The sequence below is a fragment of the Halichondria panicea genome, chromosome 4 (genome assembly GCF_963675165.1).
Source record: "Halichondria panicea chromosome 4, odHalPani1.1, whole genome shotgun sequence".
Classification (NCBI taxonomy): domain Eukaryota; kingdom Metazoa; phylum Porifera; class Demospongiae; order Suberitida; family Halichondriidae; genus Halichondria; species Halichondria panicea.
In genome coordinates, this window is record NC_087380.1 from 64,594 (window position 1) to 77,500 (window position 12,907).

Here is a 12,907-nt window from a genome sequence, read left to right on the forward strand (position 1 = left end):
GTCCTGAAGCTAGCATTGTATAGTGTATCAGATGCTGTTGTTATTTCCTGTAGGTTGGTGAGAAGTTTCGCACACGTGCGCTCATGTTCCCTGGTCTGATCAGTGGTTGTGTGATGGACTGGTTTAGTCGATGGCCTAAAGATGCTCTCATTGCAGTAGCTCAGCATTTCCTGTCCTCATATGATATGGTGTGTACAGCTGAGATCAAGCAAGAGGTGGTTCAAGCTATGGGAGTGTTCCAAGATCATGTCGCTGAAACCTGTGTCCACTACTTTGATAGATTCAGACGCTCCACACACGTGACACCAAAGTCATACTTGTCGTTCATTGGAGGCTATAAAACTATCTACACAGAGAAAAAGACACAAATCGGAGAACTAGCGAATCGAATGAACAGTGGCTTACAGAAGCTGATAGAAGCCAGTCAAATTGTTGCTCAACTATCCAAGGATTTGGCAGTCAAGGAGAAGGATTTGGAAGTGGCCTCAGCTAAAGCAGAAGAAGTGTTGCAAGAGGTCACCGTGAAGGCACAGGCAGCAGAGCACGTCAAGGCTGAGGTGCAAAAGGTCAAGGACAAAGCCCAGGCACTAGTGGATGATATTGAGGTACTGTACCTGTGTACATATGTAGTTGTGTGCCTGTGTGCCTCTGTGCCTCTGTACATGTGTACATGTGTACATTGTGTACTGTACATGCAGCCAATGTAAATTCTTAGCGTATGTTCTCTCCACTGTAATTAATCTCTTTAACAGCCCACTTTATTAGTATGATCACACATGATCACTCGTACTGTGCAGGCTGACAAGGTTGTGGCTGAGGGAAAGTTGGCTGCAGCTAAACCAGCTCTTGAAGAGGCAGAAGCTGCTCTACAAACCATCAAAGCTTCCGATATATCCACTGTCAGGAAACTTGGCAAACCACCTCACCTCATTATGCGTATTATGGACTGTTGTCTGCTCTTATTTCAACGTCACCTTGACCCCCTGAGCTTGGATCCTGATAAGCCAGGCCCTAAACCATCGTGGGGAGAGTCACTGAAGCTGCTCAGTCAGACAGGGTTCCTACAACAACTGCAAACATTCAAGAAAGATTCCATCAATGAAGAAATGGTTGAACTGTTGGCCCCCTATCTCGAGATGGAAGACTACAAGCTGGAGATGGCTAAGAAAGTGTGTGGTAATGTGGCTGGTCTGTTGTCCTGGACGTGTGCGATGGCTTTCTTCTTTGGTATTAATAAAGAGGTGCTCCCACTGAAAGCCAACCTGGCAATACAGCAAGTCCGTCTCAATGGAGCTATGGGGAATCTACAGACTGCACAGGCACAGCTTGATGAGAAGCAAAGTGAACTAGATGTGGTTCAAGCCATGTATGATTCTGCCATGAGGGAGAAACAGACTCTGTTAGATGATGCCCAGTCTTGTCGACGTAAGATGCAAGCAGCCTCTACTCTCATAGGAGGGCTAGGAGGAGAGAAGGAACGATGGACACAGCAGAGCAAAGAGTTTGAAGATCAGATTGGTCGATTGGTTGGTGATGTATTATTGGCTACCGGCTTCTTGTCTTATTCCGGCCCCTTCAATCAAGAGTTCCGAGTGCTCCTCATGAAGGAGTGGCAGAGTGAGCTGTGTAGACGCTGTGTACCATTTACCACTGACCTCAATATCTCTGATATGCTGGTGGACAATATAACGATTGGAGAATGGAACTTGCAAGGCTTGCCTAACGATGAGCTATCTATTCAGAATGGTATCATCACTACCAAGGCTTCACGCTATCCACTAATAGTAGACCCTCAAGGGCAGGGCAAAACTTGGATACGAAATAAAGACAAGAACAACGATTTGCAAGTCACCACGCTCAACCACAAGTACTTCCGTAATCATCTCGAGGACAGCCTGTCTTTGGGGAGGCCTCTGCTCATTGAGAACATTGGAGAGGAGCTGGACCCTGCATTGGATAATGTACTGGAGAAAAACTTTATCAAATCGGGCAAAACTTTTAAAGTCCAAGTTGGTGACAAGGAGGTTGATGTTATGGATGGTTTCCGGCTCTACATAACGACTAAGCTTGCTAATCCATCGTACACGCCAGAGATAAGTGCTCGGACTGCTATCATAGACTTCACTGTGACCATGAAGGGACTGGAGGACCAACTACTAGGCCGTGTGATACTCACAGAGAAGCATGAGCTGGAGGCTGAGAGGGTTCAGCTCATAGAGGAAGTGACACGCTACAAGAGGAGGGTCAAGGAACTGGAGGACAACCTGCTGTACAGGCTCACCAGCACACAGGTACACTGTTGAGAGTATACTAGAGTTGGCTCTGTAACTAGAGTTTTGGGTGTCCAAATTCAACAATTTTATGATTTTCTGAAAGCTTAGAAGGAGCCCGTTCAGATGGCGTGCTCAAATCTCAAATTTGCATAATTTACCATTTTCAGAAAAAGCCCATGGGCTGGCTTAATAGCTGTGTGTCTGTGTACCTAACTTGTACCAATAATATCATGTGCATAATCCGTATATCTTCTAATTTATCGGACAGCAAAAAATAATTATTGGAAATTGTCCGGGTATAATTGGAACAGATTTTTATAGAGCATGCGAAGTATCCGGAATAAAGAACAAGCATGCAGCTGCATGCGAGCTAGCTAAGTTTAATAGAACAGTGTGCGACTGAGGAGTTGCACTAGCTATCTAAAACTAAGCTATCTAACTGCAGCACTCTAATCTTACTTGCCGTCTATGAATGGTAACTCAACTTTTCAAAGTATTGTCCGGATATTTAGTAATATTAAAGTACTGGAGTGTCCATTGTATTAGAACAACGAAAATTGCCCAAAAGAGTGTCCGGGATGATTAGAAGTGTCCGATAAATTAGAAGATATACGATACACATGTCTCCCTAATGAACACTACACTACACTGTGCAGGGCTCCCTGGTGGATGATGAGTCGCTGATCGATGTCCTCCACACAACTAAGGACACAGCTCTAGAGGTGAATGAGAAGCTTGGGATAGCAGCAGACACAGAGCTCAAGATTAACAGCGCACGTGAGGAGTATCGACCTGTGGCTGCCAGAGGGTCCATTCTGTACTTCCTCATTGTGGAGATGTCCATGGTGAACGTCATGTACCAGACCTCACTGAGGCAGTTCCTCGGTGTGTTTGATCAATCCATGAGAAGGTATTGTTATTCCTACTCAGGCACTTGTTTATTGTAGCCCTCCACAGATCAGACAAGTCTCCCATCCCTAGCAAGCGGATTAAGAATGTCATTGACTATTTGACGTACGAAGTGTTCCGCTATTCTTGTCGAGGGTTGTATGAAACACACAAGTTCTTGTTCACTTTGTTACTGCCTCTCAAGATTGGCCTCCAGAGTCATGCTATTGGACACAACGAGTTCCAGACCTTCATCAAGGGTGGGGCTGCACTGGACCTCAAGACATGTCCACCCAAACCAGCCAAGTGGATCACTGACATTATCTGGCTGAATCTAGTGGAGCTGAGCAAACTAAACCAATTCTCTCAAATACTTGACCAGGTATACATGCAGTTGTTATGTGACAGACCCTTATGATTACCCCCTCTCTTGTGTACACGCGTAGGTGTCGCGTAATGATCGTAGCTGGAAAGCATGGTGGGATAAAGACGCTCCAGAGGAAGCTCAAGTACCTGATGGATATCACATCTCTCTAGACTCTTTCAGGAAGCTGCTACTGATCAGGTGAGCCGCCCACACACACACACAACACACACACTACACGCTCACACACACTATAGGTCGTGGTGCCCTGATCGTACACTGGCTCAAGCTAGGAAGTACATCAGTGATAGTATGGGAGCAGCGTATGCAGAGGGAGTCATACTGGACCTGGAGACTACATGGGAGGAGTCTGGCATACGCACACCTCTCATCTGCTTCCTCTCCATGGGATCAGATCCTACCAATAACATCGAGGCTCTAGCTAAGAAGCTCAAGCTAGAGTGTCGAGCAATCTCCATGGGGCAGGGTCAGGCTGTTCATGCTAGGAGGCTACTCCAGCAAAGCATGTCCTCAGTGAGTGAAGGCTGGGTTGCTATTGGACACTGGTAGTGATATCACTGCACACATGTATTGTCCACAGGGTGGTTGGGTGCTGCTGCAGAACTGTCATCTAGGTCTAGACTTTATGGATGAATTATTAGAGACAGTGCAAGAGACTGAGAGCATCCATGAGTCATGCAGAGTGTGGATCACTACAGAGGTTCATCCAAAGTTCCCAATAGCACTATTACAGGCAAGTGTAGTGTATGTGTCTATAGTGTACATACTGTACATACATACGTACATAATTATGTCATTTAGTGTGCAAATATTATTCTTCATTCAGGCCAGTATAAAGTTCACTAACGAGCCTCCCCAAGGCGTCAAGGCTGGTCTCAAGAGGACCTATGCTAGTATCAGCCAGGAGCAGTTAGATTATTCCAGCCTCTTCCAATGGCGACCCATGCTCTATGCTGTGGCCTTCCTACACACCACTGTGCAGGAGAGACGCAAGTTTGGACCACTTGGTTGGAATATTCCCTATGAGTTCAACCAAGCTGACTTCACTGCCAGTATCCAGTTTGTGCAGAACCACCTTGATGACATTGACCCAAGGAAGGTGAGAACCTACCTAGCTATGACACTGCTTTAAAATTTTACTTCTTGCGTCTTGTGTGTGTGTGTGCACATCTGTTGCATATAATTGTAGTAGCCATTATAGTGAGTCATGACTCTTGTGTGTTTATACAGGGTGTGTGTTGGAACACAGTTCGCTACATGCTGGGTGAGGTGCAGTATGGAGGGAGGGTCACTGATGATTATGACAAGAGGCTACTAAACACATTCGCTAAGGTACGTGAACTCATAACGACCTTTAACCCCATGCATACTATGTATTGTAGGTGTGGTTTGGTGATCACATGTTCTCTGATGGGTTCTCGTTCTACAAAGGCTACAGTATTCCATCAGGCAAACTAGTCGATCATTTCAGAGACGCCATTGATCACCTCCCACTAGTGGACACTCCGGAGGTGTTTGGACTGCACCCCAATGCTGACATCACGTGCGTGCAGTCTGTATTCTGTATGAGCTAATATAGTATCAGCTGTAGCAAAAATTACAGCATCTTTGAATGGCCATAACTTTAGTTCCGTTGGTCTAATAACATTTATTTTATTATTTTCTGAAAGCTTAGAGAGAGGGCTTTCAGATGATGTGTTAAAATCGAAAGTCTATTATTGGCCTGTTTTTGACAAAATACCATGGGCTATATATAGCCCACGGTCTTTTCCCGGAAATTATGGCCCATTTGAGATTTGAGCATACCATCTGACAACGGGCTCCTTCTAAGCTAGCTTTCAAAAATCATAAAATTTTTGAATTTGGACCATCAGAACTCTAGTTACAGAGCCAACTATAAATGAAGGGACCATGTATTATACGGAATTGTTGTGATTGATGCAGGTATCAGTCTAACATGGCCCAGGAGGTGTTGAACACAATCATGAGTATCCAGCCTAAAGACTCCAGTGGGGGAGCTGGGGAGACCAGGGAGAGCCTCGTGTATAAGCTAGCAAATGATATGCTGTCCAAGCTACCACCGGACTACAACCCTCACGAGGTAAGCACTGTGTGTGGGTGTGGGTGTGTGTGTGTGTGTGTGTGGGTGTGTGGGTGTGTCCACCACTATCCCCTGTACAGGTTAAGACAAGACTTGAGAAGATGGGTGCTCTGTCTTCAATGAATATATTCCTGAGGCAAGAAATTGATCGTATGCAGAAGGTCATGACGTTGGTCCGCCAGACATTATTAGACCTCAAGTTAGCTGTTGATGGAACCATCATCATGAGTCAGGTATTCAGTCACTGGGGTACGCTATAGTACAGGGGTCAGTACACTGCAAGGGTTCATTGGTTCATCATGTTTCCTCTCCCATAGAACTTGAGAGATGCTCTTGACTCCATGTATGATGCCAAGGTTCCTGAAATATGGAGAAAGGTAAACTTGTTGTTATCATCAGGCTTCTGTGTATACTTCACTAGCAGTGTGTGTGTGTGTGTGTAGGTGTCATCACTGTGTATACACTGTATACAGGTATCGTGTGTGTGTGTGTGTAGGTGTCATCACTGTGTATACACTGTATACAGGTATCGTGGGAGTCCTCTACACTTGGTTTCTGGTTCACAGAGTTCCTTGAGAGGAACGCACAATTCTCCAAGTGGATATTCACAGCTCGACCCAACGTGTTCTGGATGACTGGCTTCTTCAATCCTCAAGGCTTCCTCACTGCCATGAGACAAGAGGTCACCCGTGCTCACAAAGGTTGGGCCCTCGACTGTGTTATACTGCACAATGAAGTCACTAAGATGATGAAGGAAGATGTCCCCCAACCACCCACCGAGGGTGTGTATGTGTATGGCCTCTTCCTAGATGGTGCTGGCTGGGACCGCAGAGGATGCAAGCTAACAGAACCACCTCCTAAAGTGCTCTTTACTCCACTCCCTGTCATGTATCTGTTTGCTGTCAACTCTGCTGACTATACCAAGGACGCAAAGCTGTACACTTGTCCTGTATACAAGAAGCCATGTCGCACTGACCTCACTTACATCACGGCTGTTAGTCTCCGCACACCCACTTATCCCGTACAAGCAGCTAACCCAGACTATTGGATATTGAGAGGCGTGGCACTACTCTGCGATATCAAGTAACCCTCCGAACATTGAACTCTGAACTCTGAACTTATCGATTATCACTTAGTACATTATATGTAGCAATTACTGCTTAAAATTCATTATTAAAAATTCATTATTAAACAAGATGTTATTAATATTGACAATGAAACATGTACGTAATGAAAACAGTCAAACACTCATAGCATTGGACACAGTGGACATGCAGAGTCTGGAGAATAGTTTACTCATGAAGGATAGTCCAGTCACTCCACCAGGAAGGTAGCTCACGAGGAACCTGGGGGGTTATGGTAGCAGCACTGTACACAGGCTCTAATGGCCTACCATATCAGAGCTAGTAGCTGGGCCACTGCACATATCAGAGTGAATAAGGTGTTGTGGAGCTGAGGGAGGAATATGATCATTGTTAATAGCACATGCATCCACTCACTCCCAGAGCACAGTAGAGAGTGAGGGCAATGGTGGTCAGGTAGGAGATGGTGAAGGGAAGTCTGGACACTGAGAGAAGATGCTTCACATGCTCCCAGGGACCCCACAGAAATGAGAAACTACAATGGGATCGGATAAACATGTGTGTGTGTGTGTGTGTGTGTGTGTGTGTGTGTGTGCGTACCTGCCCAGACTGCAGACACTGCCTAGTGTGAAGAGGATGGCAAACTTGCGTGCTCTCAGTACCAGCATTGGAGAGAGTGCTATAGCCTACAGTCAGGGGAGAGCTAGGGTGTGGAGTGTACTATAGCCTACAGTCAGGGGAGAGCTAGGGGTGTGGAGTGTACTATAGCCTACATGCAGCCAGGGGAGAGCTAGGGTGTGGAGTGTACTATAGCCTACAGTCAGGGGAGAGCTAGGGGTGTGGAGTGTACTATAGCCTACAGTCAGGGGAGAGCTAGGGGTGTGGAGTGTACTATAGCCTACAGTCAGGGGAGAGCTAGGGGTGTGGAGTGTACTATAGCCTACAGTCAGGGGAGAGCTAGGGGTGTGGAGTGTACTATAGACCATACCATAATGAAACACAGGAGTCCCAGTATGAGAGTAGTGAAGAATCCAATAATGCGCTCCTTCTTACTCTGTAGAGGAGGGGTATTAGATACACGCACGCACGCACACACGCACGCACACACACACATACACACACGCCCACACGCACACACACACATACACACACGCCCACACACACGCACGCACACACACACACACACACACACACACACACACACACACACACACACACCCACACACACACACACACACACACACACACACACACACACACACACACAGAAACTAGAGCCACAGAGCCTCACCAGTCCCCATGATTCACAGGTCTTGTCCTTGTCAGTATCAGAGCTCCACAGTCGAGACAGTGCTCCACTAGTAGATCCTACTACACTCTCCATGGAGTCCATTAGTCTCATAAGAGCTGGTGGTCTTTATCTGGGACTGTTTATTATAGCTGCTAGGGGAGGAGCTGCCCACTGCTGCGCTGACTAGGCCAGGACCAGGACTGTGAGGACAGGGGGACCGCCATGACTGACTCAGAGACAGCCAGCTATGTACTAGGTGAGGCCATGAGTGCATGTCACCCTGAGCTAGTGTACTAGGTGAGGCCATGAGTGCATGTCACCCTGAGCTAGTGTACTAGGTGAGGCCATGAGTGCATGCCACCCTGAGCTAGTGTACTAGGTGAGGCCATGAGTGCATGCCACCCTGAGCTAGTGTACTAGGTGAGGCCATGAGTGCATGCCACCCTGAGCTAGTGTACTAGGTGAGGCCATGAGTGCATGCCACCCTGAGCTAGTGTACTAGGTGAGGCCATGAGTGCATGCCACCCTGAGCTAGTGTACTAGGTGAGGCCATGAGTGCATGCCACCCTGAGCTAGTGTACTAGGTGAGGCCATGAGTGCATGCCACCCTGAGCTAGTGTACTAGGTGCACACTAACACAGTGTCTGTATGGTTGCAGCTTATCTGCTCAAGCACAACTATTCTCAAACTGCCTCTACTTTCCTACAAGAGTGTCAAGTCCTCCCCTCCAAGTCGCTCCTGGTGAGCAACTATATACGCTGATCCCTTGTATAGTATGCCTTGATTACTCTGGGTACCTAGCCTCGAGACCAGCCTTGATTACTCTGGGTACCTAGCCTCGAGACCAGCCGTTCGTTCTTTCAGATAACAAACGGCTGGTCTCGAGGCTAGGTACAGGTAAATGTTTTCAGGCCCAAAGATATGTTTTCCGAACCTGAATTGTATCTTTAAGTGCCTATAACTTGAATTAGGATTGCATATTTTTGTAGCCCATTGAAAAGGCTATCTATCTAATGATGTGTTACCTCATGCTCAGATCCTACCATGTGTTACCTCGTGCTCAGATCCTAGCATGCGTTACCTCATGTTCAGATCCTACCAGAGACTCCTCTCCACTCACTCATAGCAGAGCACAAGTTACGATCTGATGCCACTGTTCTCATGAGCACGATGGGACCCTCCAGCTCATGGAGGGCACTCTGGGATAAACTACACATCACTCTGGAACAACTCAAGTATGTAGCTACTGCCCTGCCCCTGCTAACACAGACCACCCCCCCTCCCCTCTGTCTCTAGGGTAGTGTATGAAGAGGGACCCACTCTGAAGGCACACAATCATGGTAACCGTGACTACCACTATGGCTGTGTGTATGTGTGTGCATTGTAGGTACTACATCGCTGAGTCAGCGTCCTAGAGTCACTCAACTACGCAAGCCAACACATCACCCACTGCCCACACAACCACCCACACCGCCCACACAACCCTCACGAGCCTCACCGCCCTCACAAGTCACACAGGAGATGGCTCACACCATCACACTATCTCCACATAGAAGAAAGTAAGACCATTATTCCTTGCATGCACACCCCACTACCCCTCACTATAGACCTGTGCCTAAACGCAAGGAGCTCACTGACAGTCCACTAAGGTACACAATGTCCTCACACTGTCATGTGCAGCGGCTAATTGACCTCTGACCTCTATACAGAGGTCCCCCACTCTCCCCCTCCACTCAGCACATGTTTGACTCTCTCATGGGAGACTCAGAATTACCCGGCAAACTGGCAGACATTATTAATCGCTGTGTCTCACGGTACGTGCATGTGTGTGTGTGCGTGGGTGTGTGAGCTATCTTCTGTGTAGGGATGAATCTACCTCTGAGCGTTCACCTTTGACCTTGAGTACAATTATTGATCGGACGTACTCTGACCCCGCACTGGAAGGCCTACTGCATACATCATTGGATGGTCCTAGTCATGTGATACCCCCTGACGATCATGTGATACCTCCTGATGATCATGTGATACCTCTTGATGACGACCATTCAACACACAGTGATGATTCAGCTCTACAGGTGATTACATTATATTATACACCTGCTCTATATGCACTGCTCCCTGCAGTCTCCTCCACCTGCTAAGAAACCACGAGCGGACACCATGACTGAGCAGGATATTGAGGCCTTCCTAGACCAACTGCACAGCTAGCAGAGCTACAACCTGTCTGATCATTGGACACTCGTATTGTGTTTATCATTATCTGCTTATCATTGCTGAGTTCATTACAGTATCATTCTGTGCAATTTATTTCAATTCGTTAAAAATTAAATGTTATAAATCATTATTATTGGCATAATTATATACACGAGATGGCACTCTATTAGCTATAGTTCAGTTGGTGCTCTGTATCCACTTCTCAGCATTGTCCACTGCAGCTGAACACAACAGCTTCTGTAGGGATGGAGTGATGCATGAACACCGAATGTGGTCACCTCACCTGTGTGTGTGCCCTGTACTCTGTGAACTCCTTCTCCAGAGTGGAGCTCTTGTTTTGTGATGCCCTCAACTGACTAGCCAACTCTCCAATCACCTCCTCTTGAGACTCAACCTGTACACACACACACAGTACATACAGTAGAGGGTATGTACTTTGTTGTACACACATAAAGGTACAGTAGAGGGTATGTACTTTGTTGTACACACATAAAGGTACAGTAGAGGGTATGTACTAACCCTAACCCTGTACCTTTATGTGTGTACAACCATAGATAGAGTAGAGAGGGATTGGAAACGGAAGTACCCTCTAAGTACCATCCGTGTATCTCCGCGGTTTTAATCGAGGCTTAGTTTTTAACACGAGAGCTAAACATGAATAATTCATGAGAATTGTTTTGCTCTCTGTTAAGAAGTCCACGAGCAGTTCTGCTGCTAAACATCAACTTTCTCTAATACTTGAGGCCATTTGGGACACAGGACACTATTTAGTTACACAGCCTTAGCTATATCAAAGGTACTATAGGAACACAAGCATGAAAAAGTGCTCTGTGTACCTCTAGCTACTTCACGACGATCGAGATTATATTTTTGTTATGTGTTTATGTGTGTACTGTACCTTTATGTGTGTACCCTAACCAGTACACACATAAAGGTACAGTACACACATAAAGGTACGTACAGTACACACATAAAGGTACGTGCAGTACACACATAAAGGTACAGTACACACATAAAGGTACAGTACACACATAAAGGTACAATACACACATAAAGGTACAGTACACACATAAAGGTACAGTACACACATAAAGGTACAGTACACACATAAAGGTACAGTACACACATAAAGGTACAGTACACACATAAAGGTACAGTACACACATAAAGGTACAGTACACACATAAAGGTACGTACAGTACACACATAAAGGTACAGTACACACATAAAGGTACAGTACACACATAAAGGTACAATATACACATAAAGGTACGTACAGTACACACATAAAGGTACAGTACACACATAAAGGTACGTGCAGTACACACATAAAGGTACAGTACACACATAAAGGTACGTGCAGTACACACATAAAGGTACGTGCAGTACACACATAAAGGTACAGTACACACATAAAGGTACAGTACACACATAAAGGTACGTACAGTACACACATAAAGGTACATACAGTACACACATAAAGGTACGTACAGTACACACATAAAGGTACAGTACACACATAAAGGTATAGGGTATATTATAGAGGTGATACCTTGTTGTGTAGTATGAGTAACTCATGTCTCAGTCTCTCCATAACACACAGCTGATTACTGTAGCTGGTCAGAGCAGAGTCCCTCCTGAACATGAGAGAATACAGTACCATACTACCAATGACAATAGCTGTGCTACCAGGCTATCACTCCCTGTGCTACCAGGCTATCACTCCATGACAATAGCTGTGCTACCAGGCTATCACTTCATGACAATAGCTGTGCTACCAGGCTATGACTCCATGACAATAGCTGTGCTACCAGGCTATCACTCCATGACAATACTACACTACCAGGCTATCACTCCCTGTGCTACCAGGCTATCACTCCATGACAATAGCTGTGCTACCAGGCTATCACTCCATGACAATAGCTGTGCTACCAGGCTATGACTCCATGACAATAGCTGTGCTACCAGGCTATCACTTCATGACAATAGCTGTGCTACCAGGCTATCACTCCATGACAATAGCTGTGCTACCAGGCTATCACTCCATGACAATAGCTGTGCTACCAGGCTATCACTCAATGACAATAGCTGTGCTACCAGGCTATCACTCCATGAAAATAGCTGTGCTACCAGGCTATCACTCCATGACAATAGCTGTGCTACCAGGCTATCACTCAATGACAATAGCTGTGTGTGTGTACAGTACACTAGCTCCTACCAGTTCTTGTAGCTCTCTTGGAAGTTGACCAGAGACTTGAGAGAGCCGACTGCCAGGCCAGTACTGGAGAAGGGAGGGATGTAGACCATCAGGGAACTGTTCTCCCAGTGATCTACCACTGCACGATACTTGGCTGTCAATAATGGATCATCACTGAAACCATGACGTTGGAAGAATCTCTCAGCTTTAGGATCAGCAAATGTGAGCAGAGCATCATACAAGCCCACCACTTCAGGGTCCTTACACATCTAATAGGTTGGGGGGGGGTCCAGTCAGTGTGTGTGTGTGTGTGTGTGTGTGTGTGTGTGTGTGTGTGTGTGTGTGTGTGTGTGTGTGTGTGTGTGTGTACCTGCATGAGATGTCTCCCTATTCCTAGTTTTCTACAGCTCTTCCTGACGGCTAGTAGTGTCACTTGTACAGCCTTGCTACTCCTGTTATTAAGAGATTGAGGTGTA

The 12,907-nt window shown here is 46.2% G+C and overlaps 4 protein-coding genes across 6 annotated transcripts in view; 2 read left to right on the forward strand and 2 right to left on the reverse strand.

Moving 5' to 3' along the window:
• The window catches only part of LOC135334759 (dynein axonemal heavy chain 8-like), a 24,025-nt gene extending 17,206 nt beyond the window's left edge, over positions 1–6,819 (forward strand). For both annotated transcript variants that reach the window (XM_064530040.1, XM_064530041.1), the window contains 14 exons: positions 54–605; positions 798–2,291; positions 2,930–3,183; positions 3,231–3,543; positions 3,608–3,726; positions 3,783–4,059; positions 4,127–4,279; positions 4,373–4,645; positions 4,777–4,878; positions 4,929–5,089; positions 5,491–5,647; positions 5,728–5,880; positions 5,965–6,024; positions 6,174–6,819. In XM_064530040.1, the coding sequence (XP_064386110.1) occupies positions 54–605; positions 798–2,291; positions 2,930–3,183; positions 3,231–3,543; positions 3,608–3,726; positions 3,783–4,059; positions 4,127–4,279; positions 4,373–4,645; positions 4,777–4,878; positions 4,929–5,089; positions 5,491–5,647; positions 5,728–5,880; positions 5,965–6,024; positions 6,174–6,734 (4,629 nt within the window). In that variant the 3' untranslated portion in view covers positions 6,735–6,819. The remainder of the gene's footprint in view (positions 1–53; positions 606–797; positions 2,292–2,929; positions 3,184–3,230; positions 3,544–3,607; positions 3,727–3,782; positions 4,060–4,126; positions 4,280–4,372; positions 4,646–4,776; positions 4,879–4,928; positions 5,090–5,490; positions 5,648–5,727; positions 5,881–5,964; positions 6,025–6,173) is intronic.
• LOC135334849 (uncharacterized) lies at positions 6,814–8,192 on the reverse strand. The gene is made up of 6 exons (XM_064530210.1): positions 8,021–8,192; positions 7,718–7,783; positions 7,330–7,415; positions 7,147–7,264; positions 7,041–7,099; positions 6,814–6,993 (listed from the first exon to the last, which is right to left on the reverse strand). The coding sequence occupies exons 1-6, from the start codon at positions 8,129–8,131 to the stop codon at positions 6,888–6,890; spliced, it is 546 nt and encodes a 181-aa protein (XP_064386280.1). The 5' UTR covers positions 8,132–8,192; the 3' UTR covers positions 6,814–6,887.
• On the forward strand, positions 8,153–10,361 carry LOC135334840 (uncharacterized). Its single transcript, XM_064530199.1, has 9 exons — positions 8,153–8,276; positions 8,679–8,761; positions 9,113–9,255; positions 9,317–9,360; positions 9,408–9,579; positions 9,628–9,669; positions 9,730–9,834; positions 9,885–10,095; positions 10,145–10,361. Exons 1-9 carry the CDS (start codon positions 8,243–8,245, stop codon positions 10,226–10,228), a joined length of 918 nt encoding a protein of 305 aa, XP_064386269.1. The 5' UTR covers positions 8,153–8,242; the 3' UTR covers positions 10,229–10,361.
• The window catches only part of LOC135334834 (uncharacterized), a 3,651-nt gene continuing 1,079 nt past the window's right edge, over positions 10,336–12,907 (reverse strand). For both annotated transcript variants that reach the window (XM_064530189.1, XM_064530188.1), the window contains exons 7-11: positions 12,802–12,883; positions 12,453–12,700; positions 11,787–11,871; positions 10,518–10,628; positions 10,336–10,471 (exon numbers count right to left, since the gene is read on the reverse strand). In XM_064530189.1, coding sequence (XP_064386259.1) covers positions 10,412–10,471; positions 10,518–10,628; positions 11,787–11,871; positions 12,453–12,700; positions 12,802–12,883 — 586 coding nt within the window. In that variant the 3' untranslated portion in view covers positions 10,336–10,411. The remainder of the gene's footprint in view (positions 10,472–10,517; positions 10,629–11,786; positions 11,872–12,452; positions 12,701–12,801; positions 12,884–12,907) is intronic.

Excerpts from the sequence above, each read along its gene's own strand:
- LOC135334840 (XM_064530199.1), top strand. The coding sequence starts at position 8,243 with ATGACTGACTCAGAGACAGCCAGCTATGTACTAG. Across the intron at positions 8,277-8,678 it reads GACAGCCAGCTATGTACTAG|CTTATCTGCTCAAGCACAAC; the intron begins GTGAGGCCATGA and ends GTATGGTTGCAG. Across the intron at positions 9,361-9,407 it reads TCTGAAGGCACACAATCATG|GTACTACATCGCTGAGTCAG; the intron begins GTAACCGTGACT and ends TGTGCATTGTAG.
- LOC135334849 (XM_064530210.1), bottom strand. The coding sequence starts at position 8,131 with ATGAGACTAATGGACTCCATGGAGAGTGTAGTAGGATCTACTAGTGGA. Across the intron at positions 7,416-7,717 it reads GACTCCTGTGTTTCATTATG|GCTATAGCACTCTCTCCAAT; the intron begins GTATGGTCTATA and ends CCCTGACTGTAG. Across the intron at positions 6,994-7,040 it reads CAGCTACTAGCTCTGATATG|GTTCCTCGTGAGCTACCTTC; the intron begins GTAGGCCATTAG and ends ATAACCCCCCAG.